We start from the raw sequence: 19,720 nt of genomic DNA, 5'->3' as shown, positions 1-19,720 counted from the left end.
TTTAGGGGTATTATTCTGACTAGTGTTCCTCACTGTCTTTTCTTACCCTAAATATTTATACTTACTTCTGAGTATACTCTTACTGATTATATTCTTATATATTTCTATACTTCTACTTTTTCGTAGCTACTATTATTATATATCTATATATTCTTCATTAATCAATATTTCTATTCTCTTACATTATCTTCTTATATTCTCATATCTCTATATATTCATTAGTCAATATTCGTGTAAAACTTCGTCTATTCAAGCAATCATTAGTCTTATCCTTGTATTTTTCAACGTCTCATTATTTCTATTTAATATCTATCTTTCTTCTCTATTATCTATTTCTATTGATGACTCTATCTTTCTATCATATGTTACTATCTCTATTATCTATTCTTGATTCCGAATATCAAGGTGATTATTAACTAAGTTTGTCTGTATATTTCATAAATAATATTTATCCATAATATTCTTAACACACTAAAATTAAAATCTAATTTTGATTTTTCCGAATTCCTTTAACTAGATAAATAGAACTCTACTATAAATAAATATACCACCGCTTTACAAACGAACAAACGAGACCTGACCCACTTCTCCTAGCGGGTGCCTCTTCTTTCTTTGTCGTCGAAGACTTATGTGCTTTTTTAAAAAAAAAATGTTCTCAGAGGAATTGTGGTTTTCCACCAACTTGAACTTCTTGAGAATGTGATTTCCTACCTATCTAGGGAACCTTCCATTAGAAATATCTACCTAAATTCTATATGTTTACTGCCCATCTTTCTTCCTTTTTACATTAATCTAACACTTTAATACTTCATCCTTGTATTCTAGTCACGGTCACGATGTAATACGGTTTGAAACAAATGTTTTACCAATAGCTGATGTAAACACAGTTGAACAACATGACGAATTCCACCGTCTGGAAAGGACAACAAAAACCCCGAGTTAGAGAGAATCTGGATCAGATGTGGAGGAGTCTTAGAGCAGATGTGGATCAGTCTTGGATCAGTCAATGAACATCGGTCTGAGATTAGTTGGAGACCGCAAGTAGATCGAGGGTTGATCTACACTACGTTTTAATCACGAAGATATATAATCGAGTAATGGTTGGTCTTTAGTTGGCATTCTGTGGAGACCAAGCGCAGCCACCATCCTTTTCCAGAGAGGAAGATCCAGAGCCAAGCAGTGAGGAGTTATCGTTCCAGACAGACGCAACATAACCAAGGTATGTGTGCCTCAGCTATGTGTGTTGATCGTGATCTAAATTCCGGGCATTTAACGATCTGTGATCTGAACCATTAGGCCATATTCATTCATTGCACACACACTAACACAATGACATTAAATAGCCAAATAGATAATTTAACCGAATTATAGGGTTTTTGTAATTATCCTCTCATTTAAACCTTTTAAACATTTTGGATAATGAGTAGTAGCAGCTTCGTTACGTCACTACTTAAATATCCCCATGATTTATAGGCACGACGTAAGGAGGTTGTAGTTCTTGGTTTTCATCTTTACATAATCCTGCGAGTTAGCTTCTCGCCAGGATTTCATTAATAACATAACATAAAGACAACCATGTGCAACAACTTACATCAACAAACAAACGCACGTGTCAATATGACATAATTTAACATCATCGTAACATTTTAATATTTTAACTTTAATTCTAACAAATCTTTATTCCAATCACCAAAAATAAGATATTAAAAACAACATACCTCTACAATATATACCCATACTTTGTCATTCTAAAGCACAAGCAGAACTATATAGAAATAACAAAAATTTCTTTTCTATCAATACAAAAATCATTTGTGATGCCAATATGAAATTTTTGAACATGGTAAGCCAAAGGCTGGGTTCCACACATGATGCACGTATTTAGGATAATAATAGAGTTGCTGTAGAATTTAATAATGGACACTATGATGGGTTGATTGTTATGGAGACAGTGGACATGCTCTTTCCAAACATCTTATGACTTCTGTATTTCTGCCCCACATAGGAGCCAAAGGGCGCTAGACTAGAGCCCGTATTGCTACAAAATGTGTAATAGAACGTACATTCGGTGTTGGAAGAAACGTTTCCAAATTCTTACTAAAACAATGCGATATAAACAGAACACGTGTGGGAATGTTTTGGCTGCTGCAGTTCTACAATACTTTGGAATAGAACTGAAGGCGTGTTTTACCTTAATGTTATGGATGCGAATACATCAACCAATATGCATTTCATACAGAAGTAGATGCTGCAAGGCAATCTATCAGAAGGTCTATTATATTTAATTATTTTTAATTAAAATTGTACCTAATTTTCTAGTAAAATAAGTTAGTGTAAAAACTTTTCCTTCTTAAATGAATAAATAACTTCTAGTGAATAAATAAATGAATAAGTAAATAAATGAATACTATAAATGAATAAATATTATTCTATATTTCTATATTCTATAATTCTATAAATGAATAAATAATTAACTCGCACTCCTGTTATTTACGTATAATTTTAGTTACGTTTCTCTCTTTTTTTCTTTTCTTTTCCTTTTTTCATTTTTGCAATTAGAGAATTAATATTTTCGTTTTATTTCTTACTTAAATACACAAAGTTATACAATAAAGGTGTTTTGATAATTTCTAAGAAAAACAAGATGTCTACTATTATAATTTTGCTAGCACAAATTAATATTAGAATGTCGTAATTAGAAAAATTAAATGTACTAATACTGAAATAATATACACAAATATTATGTCATGTGGAAAACAAAAACACACCACTAAAAATATCAAGCACATAAAATATGTTTTATACATATCAAACATATTTATATTTATTTACAAAAACATAAACTTCTCGAACATATTGCCTGAAAAATCGGAACCTGAAGTTTGCACCATTTCATTCTTGAACTTTCCATTTAAGGTTATGCTCTTCTTCCATGATTTGTCTTGGTCTTTAAATTAACAACATTTTTGCATTATATTCCTCTCGTATTAAACGCATTTTTAACGAATGAAGCTCGTTTGCTTTTTCCCACTTCCTGCTCTTCACTACAACCCCATATTCTCTGCCTTTCTTCATAGGCGCATCTTACGATAAGCTTCAGCTGCCGATAGAAAACGAAATGCACTTGCCAGCAGTGTGCAGATGTGGCTTACTTCTTTAGTAAAAAGGAGTTACTACTTTAGTTATAACTAAAGAAGTAAATATAAATTGAGCTCTCCAACAGTCACTAAAAGAGTATATTACTATTGAAGTAATTTACTAAAGTAGTCCAGACTAAACAAATAAGAGTTACTACAAGAGTAATTTATAATAGTTTGGTGCTCGCCATCCTTAGGGTTATCAAGTCTAACAGTAGAGATGCAAAAAGGTCAGAGTTTTCGGGATGGAGTTTTGTGTTATTGAAAGTCAACTTTTGTGGGGAAGAAAACAAAACTTTTTGATTTTAGTACATTTTATGGTATTCTTATTGAAGGATTACCTTTGTTTCCCTATAGAAGATTCAGTAACTAAAAAGGTTCCTTTACCTTTACAACATTCATTATTTATGAGACTTATGTTCAATTCAGAACTGGCTACCTTTATTGGATTTCGAACTGACGTTTAATTAGTGACAAGTAGCTGTAAGTTACGCTACGCACCTACACAGAGGGTTGATTTTGTTGCCTAACGACCTTCCTAACTTCCTGGAAATTATACACCTTGCAATGTGTGTTGCTAAGTTGCCTGATCAATTAAGCCAGCAGACAGAAAAATGTTTTATGAATTAAAAACAGATACAAGCCCTTATTTGTTTCAGCATAGAATTTCACTTGCGTCTCGTTCTTCGTTCGGGAAACACTCTTGCGAACTTCAGATATTCTATTAATATCTAATTTAAGCTCAGATTACAAAATTAAATCCATAAACGGTGTTTTGGATATGGTGTTACTTTAGTAGTAATAAAATTTCATTATTTACAGAATTTACATTTTTTTCTTTTTATTGTGTAAATGAATCTGAAATAAACTTTCGTGTAGATTTTTGAATCTTCTTCCACTCGAAGTTTAACGGCTACAATAAAAATTTGTTCCGCATTACCTAATATATAAAGGGTATGTTTAGCTTCAAGAAACTTAAGTTTTACCTTATGCATAACCTCTAAATGCTAATTTTGTTCTAGCAAGTCTTAACTACTAAATTATTCAGAACAGTTTCTGTTAACATTAGTTGCAACAAGACTTTTTATTCATTAAAACATTTTGTCAATGAACACTATCCTAATAGCTAGAGAAACAATTCGTTTGAATCAGGAAACTCATTGCATTCACCGATCTCTTTCTCTTTCCTGTCGCGTGATCGATTGTCATTGAATATTGAACTTCATATAATGTTTTCTTCAGTGTATATTAATTATGTTTTTTTTAATGTTATAATAAAAAATATTGAGCGTATATTTCTTCGAAATGGAGAGAAAGGTTATTGCAAATTTCTTCATTGGAGTTGAAATGTCGAAAATTCTCCATCGAAAAACCCGAAAAGCCGGTTCTTTCCAAATTTTTGCATCTCTAAATAATCTAAGAGAATTAATATAGTTTAGGTGTTAAGGTGGACATATCAGAATGAAATAATATCTTGAATTAAAAACATTAACAACACTTTCAAAACTGTAACTAGATATCCGGTCAGAAAAGCTCATTAGGTAGACCATAGCACAAATGGAAGGACAATATTAAGATAAATTTCGCAGAAATAGGAATTTCAATTAGAAACTGAATCCAATTGACTAACGTAAGTAGAGAATTCAGTGGAAAGTTTTGCGAATGCTGGAGTCAAATGCGGATTCCGTATGCTGTAAATAAGTTAGCTTTAATATCTCATACTGTTTATTCTCTAATAAAGAATGGTTTAAAGAGTTTTTATTTTAATATTTTTTTTTTATTTTCTGAAAAGATGAGAGAATTGCTGGAGGTCAACTTGCCGAACGAGGCCAGTTTCCCTTTATGGTGGCTTACCAAGTGGGTTGCTGTTACTGTGGAGCTACTCTTCTTAGTGAACAATGGGTTTTAACGGCTGGACACTGTGTGTAAGTTCAAAACTATGCCGTTTTAAATTCATATTCCACTTTAATCATATCTTGTGTTTCTATAATTCTTACTATTTGCTTAGGCCAAAAGTTCCATTCCCATACAAATTGATTGCACACTAACGATATCTTTCATGATATGTAGGAAGCACTGCAGCTAGCGAATATTGAGAATATTGACATTTTTGCCTATATGTTTATGCAACCAATAATTCATAAATGTTTTGAAGCTTGCATCAATAAACACACTGAAGGGGTATTGTATTATAAATAGAAAATTGTATTTTAAATCTTTTACTTTTTCACATCTTATTCATCTCTATTCAGAAAATAATGAAAGAATATTATATTAAACTTTGAAAATTACATTTTAGTATATGTTGTAAGTTTTCTTCACACAACTATGATAATGTTTTGATTTAACTTTAAGAAAAAAATAAAGTATTAGGGTACTTCTCAATGGCATAAAAGTCAACAAAAAATCAGTAGACTGAAGAAACTATGAAGATTGATATGTATTTTTGAAATTTATTTCCAAACTAAGATAGTACCTGAGAATGAGGACTCCATTAAAAAAAAAACATTTTATACGGTTTTTTCTTTTTCTTTTTTCAACGAAGAGGATGCTTTCACTACGAAGAAATGACAATATTCTTGGCGTAGTGCGACGTAGTGGCGTAGTGGCGTAGTGCGAGCAAGGTCCGGTAAAAAAAAAAGACATTGTCTCTTCGGAGTCTGGATAAGAATGTGATCCCGTTTCTCCACGTAGGAAATGCAAATGTGATTGAAAAAAAGGCAATAACTACTAACGATGACTCTTATTTGTTACAGGAAGTAAAACGGACTTATAGAAAAATAGTTATGACCGTCTTCATGCTGAAACTGATGTTCATGACTCAACTATGTGTCCATGTTTGTTGGGAGGTGTCCGAGAAACAGAAGGCCAATTGAACAAAGAAAACTACATTTTCAAAGACCATCACAAAGAAATATCTCCAATGAGAAAGAAAATACAGAAATTGGGAAAAAGAAATACTGGTTGTGTGTTGAGATCCACTTTCTGATCCAAGAGGTACGGATTCAATACATCTGTCGGATGTCAGGCGAAGGCATTCCACCGAAACATATTAACCAAATAACGAAACACCCTTTAAAGCCGATATTTTGGGGTAGGCTTTCCTTTAGTGCGATAGGATTACTTATACCTATTAAAGAGACTAAAAACAGTAACAAATACATATATACCACATATATAGTATAGCACATTTTTAGCAAGACTTGGCACTGTGTCACATATCTAAAAAAAAATTGAAACTTTTTTTTCGAAAAGAGGGAGGTAAGCGTTTTGGACTGGGCTGGAAACTTACCTGATTTAAATATGATCAAAAATTTGTGGTCTATTTGCAAGAGAGAGAGTTGCACGACAAAAGAAAATTGTTTCCGTTCTAAATAAAGTATTGTTCCATAACGACGCATTCATGTCAACTTGAAAATAGTTGGAGACTCAATTCCACAGTAAATAAAAATGCTAATTAATGTCAATGGACCATATACAAAATTATACAACTCGTTACATGCATGCAAATTTGTACATTTTTGTGAATATATGATCCTCAAGACAAAATGTCGTTCAGTCCATTAATCTGCACAAGGGTACAGGATTAGGGAATAACATAACTTTATCTTATGAAATAAATTATACAATGTTAACTATATTAGGTGTAATTATGTCATAAGCAGTTCAAACAAAATATTTTAAATTAATTATAGATTAACATTCGCGATAACATAACAAGATATGCAAAGAGTTGCAATTGATATATTAAGTACATAACTGCATATTAGTAATGAAGAAGACTTTTGTGGAATGTAACAATAGTAAATGGGAATAAAGTCTAAAAGCCAACGAAATTTACCTCTAAATTTTCGTAACCTGCAATTGAAACAGGAACATAAATTTTGTATACATCTTACCACTTATTCACTGTGACTTCATTCCAAACTACGAAAATAATAGTAAACGATTACTATCAAGTTCCACTGTCCCTCCCTCATCTACCTGAGAAACGTCTAGGACTACGTTTCCTATTTGAATCTCAGTTTTGTTAGAAGGCTTAAAATTGTGGATTCATTTTAGCCAAATCGTGAAAACTTTTAAACATATTTCTGCATAATTTATTGATTATATTGAACGTTAATTTCTTTCTTTCGTTTTAGAGAGTCTAATGAGTTCACTGTAACGTTGGGAGCTCTTGATCCATATAACCCTAGTCAAGATCCAGGATCTGTGGTTATAACTGGAAATGATATTCATTTACATCCTGACTTTGATTGGCCAAACAATGACTTAGCTCTCTTCAGACTCCCACAACCAATCAATTTCACAGGTAATTACTTTGTCTTACTTTCAGTTATCGTATATAACATTTTTTTTTTCAGGAAATTTATACATTGATTTACTGCAAATTCCAAACTATGTGTACTCTAATAATATTTAAACAAAGGATGCTCCACACTTTTCAATGTTGTTTGTTTACTGAATAATAAGAATAGGCGTTATCTACTATGAACTGATCTGACTTTTGATTTGGTTTCATCCTTCTCTCCTCTAACTTCGAAACAACTTACTTTATTCTACAATTATAAAATGTTTAAAATATTGTTTATCATCTTCCTCACAGACTAATTAAAAGAGTTTTATTTTTCCAAACTCTTAAAATATTTATCTGTTTTGGCTTTTAACCATGTCATGTTTCAATCAAATTTTGGAAACCAGGTAAGTTAGTTATTGATTATCATTTGACATTATTTCCTCCAAATACCCATGCACACAAAACCAGCATGCTATGTAATTAGAATCTGAGAAGTGTTGGATAAACCCTTTATGTTTCACGGATGTTTCTAAAACAGTTCATAAGGGATCACTGCTAAGATCAACGAAAATATGCAATGTATTCCAACAAACTCTAAGATTTTCTTAACACAAATTATCATGAAACACACTTTTCATTTGGGAGTCGGGATAATCTATACCACGTAAAGGGATAAATTTGCCATTCATTTTAACCCTTAACAGGAAATGTGTGTCTGTCAGACACGTATGGTTTTTCTTTCTATTACATTGGCAACACTGATTCACTCAATGTATCGGTTTTCTCAGTACCTTCCTATTATTTAGTTGTACGTGTGTTGCAATAGTTCATTGTTGGCGTTAATGTCTGAGTGAACATTTATAGATGATTTTAGAGAACCTACGGTGTCTGAGAGGCACGCATTTCCGTTATCGTCTATATTTTTGCGTGTCTATTGGACACACATTTCCTGAAGAGATGGTTTTTCTTTCAGAAGGTTTTGTGGTTGACTTTTATTTACCATGAAAGAGAAGCTATAGAACTCTTTAAACATACTATTTTGTTTGTATGTGATTTTATGTATTTGCAAAATATAGACCTAGTACTTCGAGAAACAAATGTAAGAAAGAAACTGTAAATACAGCAGATCGTTATTCTACGGCAAAAATTCCAAAAATGCTGAAAGTGGAGGAGGAATTTATGTTACTGTCTTCAGTAGATTCTGATTAAGACCCCTCATTTTTTCCTGAAAGTCAAGAATTACCTACTGACAGTGAGGGCGATACTAATTCTGGTACAGTGCAAGGTGTGAGGTCAAGTAGTAACAGAAGTGTCAATGTGAGCAGCCCTACTCAAGTATCATGTGATAATGAAAGCTTAGATACAGAGATAAAAACAGGTTTGTTTGGAATTCAAATGAACCACTAAGAAACCAAAGGGTTCTTCATCAAAACGTAGTAAGAGGGATGCCTGGTATAACCACCCATGTAAGAAATCTGGAGAAAAAATCCAAGCAAAGTTGATATTTGTCTACCTTATGTGATGATATAATTGAAAAGATTTCAACATGAAGTTGGAAGAAGATCGAAACAAATTTGAAGTAGAATAAAGTCAAACTACAGATCTACTGACTTATCTGAAAATAAAGCCCTTATTGCTATCCTAATGTTCTGTTCTATTTGTAAATCAGGATATGAAGACATGTATTCACCATTTTCAAAACACTTTCGGACTACCTCTATTTAGATCTACCATGTCCGTCAAACGTTTCCAAGCTCTTTTGGACAAATAGCACATTTGAACAGGGTAGTTGCATGTGGACAAATAGCATATTTGCATGGTAGTAATGTGTAGAATTACACTAACTTAAAATTTGTCCACTTGTTTTAAATTTATGTACTATTTTTATTTAGATATTGAAATATTTTCTGAACTTATATGCCAATAGAACCGAATTAATGTATGTAATTCTTGTTTATCATATTTTGCTCGAAGTACAAAATATAATGTTTCATTAATCTACATCACACATATGATTTTTAAAAAAAGATATTGCCTTATACATGTCCGTGTCCCACAGACACACATTTCCTGTAAGCGAGAAAAAATTACGTTTCCTGTTAAGGGTTAAATTGATTTCAATCCCAAGTACAACGAATTACTGAAAACAGTCAACAGACATATACATAATAATGTAACAAAACCGAATGCGTTTTACATAAATTATCGTGGAACTGTAACCGACAGGGTGTCAAGTCGCTGTTCGTGGTTCGTGGTACTACCAATAAGTATCTTCCTGATACTTCAACTTACCTGGACAGGACGATGAAGGACCTCTCCAAGAAAAGGTTACAAACTGTTTCCAAATCGCTCGTCGGTCTCAATAATGAGATGAGCATTAGGAGCCGAGAGGTTCGGGTGTCTCGTCTCGAAAACCTCACGGACGATCAGACGGTCATCCGGACCATAACGCACACAAACACCACTCATACAAACAACGAAAACACACTGGATTAAATGACACCATACTTATTTATTAGAACACTATTTTAAAAAGTAGCGAAGAGGAATGGACACAACACTGAACAGTAGATATATATAATAATTTTCGTCGCTGAAATCACACTTTGCCCTTTTCGGGCAATATAGTCCTTTATATATATATATGATTACAATTCAGATATCACTACAAATGCTTCTCTCACACCCTTGACACACTTGGGGGATTAGCACTGGGGAAAAGTTGTCTGGATCGTCCCACGATGAATCCAATTGCTGTGCCGACAATCCTGCGGCGTAAAGATGAATCTTCAGCAATTAAACAAGAAATTCTCCAAAGTGGAATGCTGATGTGGGAGGGCGCGTATATAACTTTTTAGCGCACTAGGTTTGTGAACCTGGGACTTCACTAGTTGGGGCTAGCCGTAATAAAACGTCCTTCACCGGCTAATAGCTTGTGCACCTTAACGAAAGTTACATTTGAAGCTCGGCGCGATATGCGTGGTTACGGCTTCCAGACCTGGAGTCAAACTCCCGGAGCATCCAAGCTCAAGCTACGGGTTGCAATGATCAACTAAAAGTGTTTGCAGTCCATTTTAAAAATCACTCAGTTAACTCACCTGTATGCACATACAAACAGAATACGGAAAACAATTTATGTTAATTTTAGTCAACTGCCTATAATGCACTAGACACGGCGATAACACTGGCGTGAGAAAGTACAGATAACGAACTGCAAAAACTGTGAGGCTGGTGCCACTTTGGCCACTGAGACATCTGGTCAGCCCGTATTTCTCTAATCTATTGTAATGTTTCCATAAGTGATTAAAGAAAGCACTTAATTCAGTTTCCAATAACTATAAAATATATACTGTGCATATAATGAGTCAGGGAGAAACACTGAAATGGTTCGTCACTAACTGAAATGTTCTCACCAAAAGCAACGTTTTAAATATATATATGAAAAAACGATGAAAGACTTCTTTGTCCAATTGTGTGGGAAAGAAGCAGTTCCCACCAAATAAAGAACTTATGTGCGTGGCAGAATAAAGTATAAATCGAAAATAATAATCACTGTCTTCACGAAATATACAGGGTGTCCACAAAAAATACTTCTATAACCTGGTGGCGGTTATAGAACTCGAAAAAATCACGTGGTGATAATAACAACTCTACATGATGCTTTACTGATTTGCTCTATGTGAGGTGAATGGTTGGAAAATTTTAATGACAATGTAGAATATATTACACGAAGATCAAAGAGCTGTAACGGAAGTAGTTGGGAAACCTATTTTTCTATTGTGGGGGAGGGAATCTGTACAACTTGAGAAAAAGTAACTAATTATAATCCCAAACACTGGGAATTACGGACAAGAGTTAAAGAAAATGTATATTATATTGATTATAGAAAACTCAACGGGCAAGTCTAGGAGAAATCTAAGGGAAGGGTAGGCAAGGAAGGTAAATCTACTACTTTATTGTTTACTGATTTTAACAACCCCACAGAGGGGAAGACTGGAAAGCCTTAAAGAAAATGTACATCTTATTACACCAAAATCCAACATTTTTAAATGAAAACTAAGGAAGGTTAATTTACACTTTCAGTTTTGGGGAATTTTAACCCTAAGTTGGAGGCAGTCACACTGCCATAAAAATAAGATAGCAAATATGGTTTAAGTTATATCATAATCGATTTTTTTTACGCGTGTTAAAAAGTGTCTTTCGTGTGTTTCTCCTACAAGCGTAAACTAGCAACATGAGGTTGATTTCAACCTCTTTTTTTATATCTTATAAGGAATAGATTCCGACCCAAAACAACAGGGTTAATTGTGCAACTGAAGGAAAGGCACATACAAAGCATAATCAAACTCAGATAAGCTTTGTGAATGTTATCGTGAAACAGACAAATAAACAGACGGACAAACATACAAATACATTCGAATAGTCGAATAATTGAAACTTTACTGACGCTTACTGCAAAACTATTATTACTATAAGGATAATTAATAATTATAATAATATATGTATTATATGGTTTATAATGATTGTATCCAGTATGTAAAGGAAATTATTAATGTTTTCACACTCTGAAAGAATACTACTAGCTTGGTTTTAATATGTAAGAAAAAAAAACTGAAGCAATGAAGTCATTGGTACCCCTAGAATAACTTGATGACTACAACTCCGCAATGTAAACTAAATTCGCTGCACCACATGAAGACAGTAGGCCAGATTAAATGTTACAATACGTATATTTACAATATGTTTTCCCATGACTTTTGTTTCGTCATTACTGAATTCGAATTAAGTCTATTCTTACTAACACGTAAGATTCTTACTTTAGAGGTCACGATTATTACTTTAAAAATATTTGCTTTAGATTGTTTAAAATTGTGTGTATTTATTTATTCCATTTTTGTATTGCAGTAATAATGATGTTGCTACGAACATATTTATAATCGCGGTTTTTCAAATCAAGGGAAAACTACCATCGTAGAAAAGTGATGCCAAAGTTGACATGTTAAGAGTTGAGTTGATTTTGAGTTTAGCGCCCCTTTCAGCAGCGAGGCTATATGATACGGGACTTGCTGATTAAAGTGAATTTCAAACCACATGAACTCCAGCCGGGAATCGAACCCTGATCTCACACGTCAAACGCGCGTACGTCAACTGCTTAGCCACGAAGGAGAACCTTGATATATTAAGAGATAATACATTCTTTGTGTAAAGAATTTTGTAAATCAAATGATAATGTTTCTTACATAAGATATACAAAATAATTTTACATTGTTCATTTGTTCTTTCAACAGAGCCGACTTTCCAAAATTTATGTGGGTGCATATCAATGGCGGGACCAGTTATACGTTTTCAGGGGTCTTGATATTTTTTGGTCGATTTCTTTTTAGTTATAATATTTTGTGAACACTGTCATCAAGGGCTGTGCTGTGATAAAGTAAAATATACCGTTATTAGAAGAACAAGTTTGAGCTGCCCTAGCTCGATAACACGGCTGACTTAAACGTAAGAGAGACTGGTTCAAACCCCCGTCCAAGGTTAAATAAAAGTTACTGTAATAAATATCCTCAACATACCTGTACGTAATCGTAACATTAAGTGTATCCTTTAAACAACTTACATGATGCATCATGATTGCAAGAGGCAATGATATCAACATGTTACCGAAACAAAATATCACATTCATACAAATTAAAATTTAAAAAAAAAGAATCTTTATAAAAGCAAATAACTTTAATGGTATTGCAGAAGGAACTGTGCAAGAATTTTGTTGTTAACATAAACTATAAAATGACTATGTACTAAATAGTAGTAATAATCTTGACATGTTATCTATCAATATTAAACTCATTCCTTCTTACGTCATTTTGCACTTACGAATTTGTTTCCAATTTTATTAGTCATTTCCTTATGAACATGCAAATTTGCCAAATCACTTTTTTTTCATTGTTGACCTCAATAACGTTTTAAATCGTCCAAGTGCTGAAAATGGCCGTTGAAAATTACAAGAAGTAGCACCCATAGTTAAAACCATCCAAATAACTTCACAAATTCTGTAAGCATTTCACGCACAAGAGCACTGTTTTCTCTACTTAAAATATTTGTAATGTCTCATAAGTTGGCCACTTCCTCTTTCTTCTGTTCTGCACAGATCTAGGAACATATCCCTATGCAATGTTAGCTTGTCCTTATCAAAGTCTGTCCTATAGAACTGTAGAATTCGATCAATACCACTTTCATCTATAGCAAAAGCTTCAACTTCTGAAATAAGTTCCAAAACATTTGCTTGAATTCTACGGTTTAGCGAATCCACAGCCACATCAATTATTTCAAAAAATATTTGTCTGTACATTTTCTCGGATCTTTGATACGTAAGGAAGAGTGTGTTGCTTGGTTATCTTTGCACAAACACATTTGAAACAAACAATTAAGTTTTATAGGTTAGAAATTTTAACTTCCATCTCAGTGTTGTAATTGGTTATTATTTTTTGATAATGGCAAGTGAGAAATTTTTATTTTATTTTGTTTCTATCAAATTAAAGATCTTGTGGGTGCAACGAAACCACAAGATTATTTGTGTGTGTGCTGGAGCTCCGGAGCACCCACGTTAGGGGGACGGTCGAAAAATTCGAAAATTTGAGGACCCGCTTGCGGTAGTGGGGAAAACTTGTGCTGTATGTAAGTATTACCACTGCGAAATTTCAGAACTTTAGGATAATATGTTCTGTTCTGGCAATGACTCTAAAGTTTCAAAAATTTAGTAAAAAAAAAAAGGAAAAAATGTAAAATTTTGTAAATTTTTAATAGAATCGTTGGTCCTTCCGTGGTAGTGCGGAAAAGTTGTACCTATCTGTAGGTATTACCTGTGCAAAATTTCAAATCCCTAGAATAATACTTTATGTTCTACAGAGTTCGCGTGGGTGAATAAAAACTTGACTTACGATTCAACGTGACCCATTCTGACCGACGACCCACTCTGTCCCACCAACCACAGTGACCCACTCTGATCCACCACACACCGTGACCCACTCTGATCCACCGCCCACCGTGATCCACTCCGATCTACCACCCACTATGAACCACTCTCACTCACTGTGACCTACTCTGACCCACAAAAATTTATCGTCATCAACTCTGACACATGATCCATGCCGTCCTCTCCACTGACTAAAGAGTATACATTTGTAATAAAGCAAGGCTGTGAGAATATCGCTAATGGGAATTTGAATTTCTAAGCTCAATCGCTCAAGCACCACTCTGTTACAATAACGAAGAATCTGACCTTTACGATATAAAATGGTAAAGTGTTTGTCATGGGCCAAATTACGATGAATTTCAATTAAATTATCATAGTATAATTATTTCCTTATTGAATTATCGATAATTATCAGTGGAAGAAAGGGATGAAATGTGAAAGTCCCAAATCAAGGTAAGTAGATCAACGTAAAGGAAAGAATGTGTAAAATTTTCCATATAATCATGCGTACACTCCAAACTTAAAATTTCCGTGTAATTAAGCTTACAGTACAAATTTTGGGTTTTTTCTCACAACTTCATTGGTTGATCGCACTGTGCTCTAAGTGCTCCAAATAATAAACATAAGCTTCCGTAATGATCATAGTAGCAACCAATGGATATATAAATCGAAGCACTGTGTTTCTTGTTTCTGAATTAATATTTGTTTCTGGTTTTTTCTCGACTAATATCGATCATTTTCGATTATTTTTACAAACCAACCCACTACCAATTTTTCATATAGAGAAAATTCACCCCCTCCACAAAGGACAATTTAAGAAATGCGGTTACACGTGCTGTTTATTTTCAATAACGAGTTAACATACTGAATTTCAGCTCCATAAGTTTAAGGGCTTGCGAAATACTCAATTTCTTTCGCAAAAATTCAGATCTCCGCTACCCCCTTAGGATATGTATTATAACGAAAGCGATATGATAACATCCCAGTTTGGATTAACAACTAACTATATACCAAAAGTCATTTCGTTTGCCTTTGCAATTTGGCTGTGATGATCAGGCACACATAATTATATTCAATTTTTATATATTAATTGATATATTACAATGATTCAAAAAGTATTTTTTTCAGTAGTTAGCTCCTCTAAAAGCTCACAGGCCTCGAAAACCAAGTAGTGGTACAAGTCCTATTGCTATTATTACAATTACAAATATTCAAAAGTGCCTGGAGTTCTTTTTTCACTTAGATATACCCATCTCAGGTAAGTAGACAGAAACAAAAGGAAAAGGAAGGGAAATGGAGGCCATGAAAGTAAAACGTAGAAAAATTCACCCATGTTCAGTAAATATTGTCTATAATGCAGTAAGCAGAGTGGGTTAGAATGTTTAATGTTTATGTTTTAACAAACAGAAAAATAAACTTATACATTATAAAATTTATGGACTGTCAATTTCGGGTTCGTAAAAATTTTTCGCGAAGGTTTCAAGTTTCACAGTTATTCTGACCCTTGGACCTGAATGATGGCATACATTTTTGGATTTCAAGATAGCCCGAATGAAGTCGTCGTGGTTTTCATGATCGCAAACCTTCTTGGAGGCCTCCGTAACTAGTTGTACAGTTCTTTCCACAGCTTGAGTGTGTCATGGGAAGTAAGTGAAAGAGCATTCAGTTAGAACCTCTTCCTACAATATGGTTTGAAGATCCTCGGATGATATAAGATTCAAGACTGGTGGTGGGTTCACTTGGGTTGTCTGCCAGTCGATCATGTCAATATAGTTCTTAGCTTCAAAATTTCTTTAGGAATGTTGAATTTGCGAACATCATCAGCTTCACTTGTTGCTTCAACTTCTCTAGCTCTGACATTTATAACTACTAGAACCAAGTGTTCGAATGTGTGATCTTTCGTCGGTTAGCACCTTAATCAGAATAGTTTGAGAAGAAAGCATTTCGCAAAATCACAGGTTCGATAATGTCGAGGTGAGTTTTGTCCAAATAACTATAGGTCACACTGAATTGGTTAACGTGTCTAGCTCCATCCTCAATTGAATGTTGAACTTTGATGCGGAACCAGAATGGAACATACACTCCCATCATGACCTCCAATATGGTGTTTAGGCTGTGCAAAGGTTTCGTTGTGAAAACATACAGTCGTAAGATCATTTTCGCTGTTGTCAACCAGCGGGACACGTTAAGGCGTCCTGGATTGCGTTTGGTTAAATCTTCTGGACAGATTCCTGAGGAAATGGCAAGAGCAATACCCATCAGATATTTTGATCCTTACTAAGAATGGATGAATTAATCGAAGGGAAGGCACAATTAATTGGCTCATATGTTACTAACGGAAGCTGCTCGCATCCGTCCAAAGATTTTCCAATGCTGTCAGTGTAAGACGAAGGACTAGAAGTGGGGCCATCAAGTAACTGGTAAAAGTGATGTAGGGATAATGTAGGTAGCTCATTGAACAGTTTTGCCTAACTTCAATTCAAGACGGCACAGTATTCCATTATGTATTCATGTATTCACTAGTGTTCTATCACAATCAAGCTCAAGAACGCTGTTGAGACCTCCGGGCACCTCTGCTGTGACATAGTAAATAATACTTTCAGAAATGTCCAGGTTGGATCCAGAAGTAGGTGTAACGTGTCCAACGTAGGCAGAAAGAATTTCCTTCACAAGAGAATTATGTTCTTTTAATAATGTTCTCTGATAGTACTTCTATTCAATCTTTTCTTTTGACAATGTGTTATCAAGTCGGCCGTCAAAGTAAAAGCCTAACCGCCTTGATGTCGATGTATTTCTTGTGGTATGGGTTTATCGTATCCATGACTCGTTTTGTCGAAACAGTTGGAATTGAACAGTTGGACCTCAGAGTACAGTTTCTGCAGTTTTAAACATACTTGTTGAGCAACTAAAGAAAACAGAGGTTTCTTGTTACCACTAGAAGCAGATCCAATACTCCACTTTTCGTAAATGAACATCTAATTACATCTTCGTATGTTGGCAGCATTGTAGAGAAATCTATTGGTTGTCGAAAAGGTAAACAACCCAATGAACGTCGTTTCGAAAACTTTGTAGATTTCGCCATCGTTTTGATGAAACACTATTATTATCTGAAGTTTTATTTTCTATTAAACACTAAACACCAACACAGTTCACACACGAACAGTCTAAGCACAACAGAGGCTGTCACCAGTCAGTAATATAAATCATCCACACCAGTATGAATCTCTAAATGATGCAGTAATCATCATCCATTTATCGGATCTACACTGCTAACATTCATTCATCAAAAATGTAATAACACTATAAGTGTCTCTAAAGAAAACAAGATGTGGCACGCAAAATGGTTAAAGCATTATGTACACTAGAACTATGTGGCATGCTCTACCCTACGCAGTAAGGACTGAACTAAACCAGTTTGCGCTTGTTCTTATCAGCCCAATCTTTAAAACAACTAGAACGAACCTATTACGAACGCTGCAAACTTGTAGTACACCTCATTTTGGTTTGATAATGCAATTACACATTTTGTAGGTTCAGACTACAGGCAGACACAGTCGTGCGCAACGTGGGTGCCTTGGCACCCCCGTTAGACAGACTTTTTTTATGCAGAATTATTACAAACCTAGAAGAGAATGATCTACATTCTGCTTCAGAATATCACATTTAACTTCCATATGCTAAATATGACATGTTAATTTTATAATATTTAATAGTAAAATTATTTTTTGGTGAATTAAGAAGGATAAAGAGTGTGTACGCTATGTTTGTAAGGTGCACAAGAAGAGGTGTTTACAAAATAATTACGTGTAAATTATTTCCCGTCTACATGTGTGCCATGCGTCGCCGACGCAGCATCGAGTGCAATGACGCTATATTTTCTTAGGGGAAAGGGGGGAGGCGGACGACATTCCATATAGTGGTACTTTAGATCTGACACCCACATTCCCAATGTCCTGCGCACGCTAATGCAGGCAGAATGGTGTTGCTTTATTTATTTAAAAAGAAATGAATAATATTTTTATTTAAGAAAGTTTTTTTAAATGTTTTTTTTTTTTAATTTAAACTTAATGAAAATTTAAGCCTATTGCCAGAACGAAATATACCCAACAGTTCTAAAAGTCTGCACAGTATGCAGCTGCAACTTTCTTCACTACGGAAAAGACACATTAATATGATAACTTAATATACTGTGATTAATACAATATATGAATACACTATGATTAATATTAATCTGAATGAGACATTAGAAGCCTAAAAATTATGTAGTTACAAAAAGTTGCTAATTTATTGAAACAAATAACATATGTTATTGTAATTGAAAGAATATGGTTCATGTACTAGTAAGAAAAAAAAATATGTAACTTCAGGCAAACTGCCAGAATAGAAATATTAGCCCAGAGCTCTGAAACTTTTCATAGTGTTAAATATATGTAAACAGAACTCTTCGTTACAACCATAAAATATACTTCATAAATGTATAGTATTAAAAAATAAAGAAAGATAAATGTTTTGAATTTTTCAAGGAATTTTCAAAATTTTGCATTCCCTGCCAGAACATAAGGTATTATTGTAGAGTTTTGATATTTCGCACAGGTAATATCAACATGTAGGTACAACTTTTCCGAACTACCGCGAAGCTGCATACCATTCTACTGAAAATTTACAAAATTCTATTATATTTTTTTACCTAATTTTCGAAATTTCAGATACCTGCCAGCCTAAAGTTCTGAGATTTCGCAGTGGTAATACTTACATATAGGCACAACTCCTCCCCACTACCGCACATGGGTCCTCAGACTTTCGATTTTTCGATTCCCCGTCTAAACCGCGTATGTGTTGTTTTTCTTAGTTTGTGTAATGTATTACGTTATTAGTTTGGCAAACAAGAAATGTGGTGATTTTTTTTTTATTTTAGCAAGTAACATTCCAATTAAAATTCAACATAACAAACAAAGAATAATTTAATCTAAGATGCAGTTTTATTTTAAATAAAGTGAGTATTCGACAAAATAAATGTTACATTCACTCGAAATGTTACACATTAAAACTATATTATGTTTATTTTCTCACCGTAGATACCATTCAGCCTGTTGCTCTACCATCTAGGAACGCTGGAGATTTCGCCGGAAGGTCAGCAGTGGTAACTGGATGGGGAATGGACGAAAGTCGTAAGTCAAATTGTACTTTTAATATAGGGATGGGTACTTCATGAGACTTTGTGAGTTCTGTTCTATTCGACTGCTACGTTTGATATTTTTCTGCAGTTTATAAATTAATCTATTTTAAATTATAAAAATTAAGAGTATCATTTTAATA

General features: G+C 33.9%; 1 protein-coding gene across 1 annotated transcript in view; it reads left to right on the top strand.

Moving 5' to 3' along the window:
• The window catches only part of LOC145678637 (epithelial serine protease-like), a 51,249-nt gene that overhangs the window by 19,281 nt on the left and 12,248 nt on the right, over positions 1–19,720 (top strand). The window contains exons 4-6 of the mRNA XM_081749004.1: positions 4,930–5,062; positions 7,280–7,449; positions 19,480–19,572. Of these exons, the coding sequence (XP_081605130.1) occupies positions 4,930–5,062; positions 7,280–7,449; positions 19,480–19,572 (396 nt within the window). The remainder of the gene's footprint in view (positions 1–4,929; positions 5,063–7,279; positions 7,450–19,479; positions 19,573–19,720) is intronic.

This window comes from Thermobia domestica, chromosome 2, assembly GCF_964235325.1.
Source record: "Thermobia domestica chromosome 2, izTheDome1.hap1.1, whole genome shotgun sequence".
Lineage (NCBI taxonomy): Eukaryota > Metazoa > Arthropoda > Insecta > Zygentoma > Lepismatidae > Thermobia > Thermobia domestica.
The sequence above is the reverse complement of the archived record's forward strand: the minus strand, read 5'-3'. Positions and strand labels throughout refer to the sequence as shown.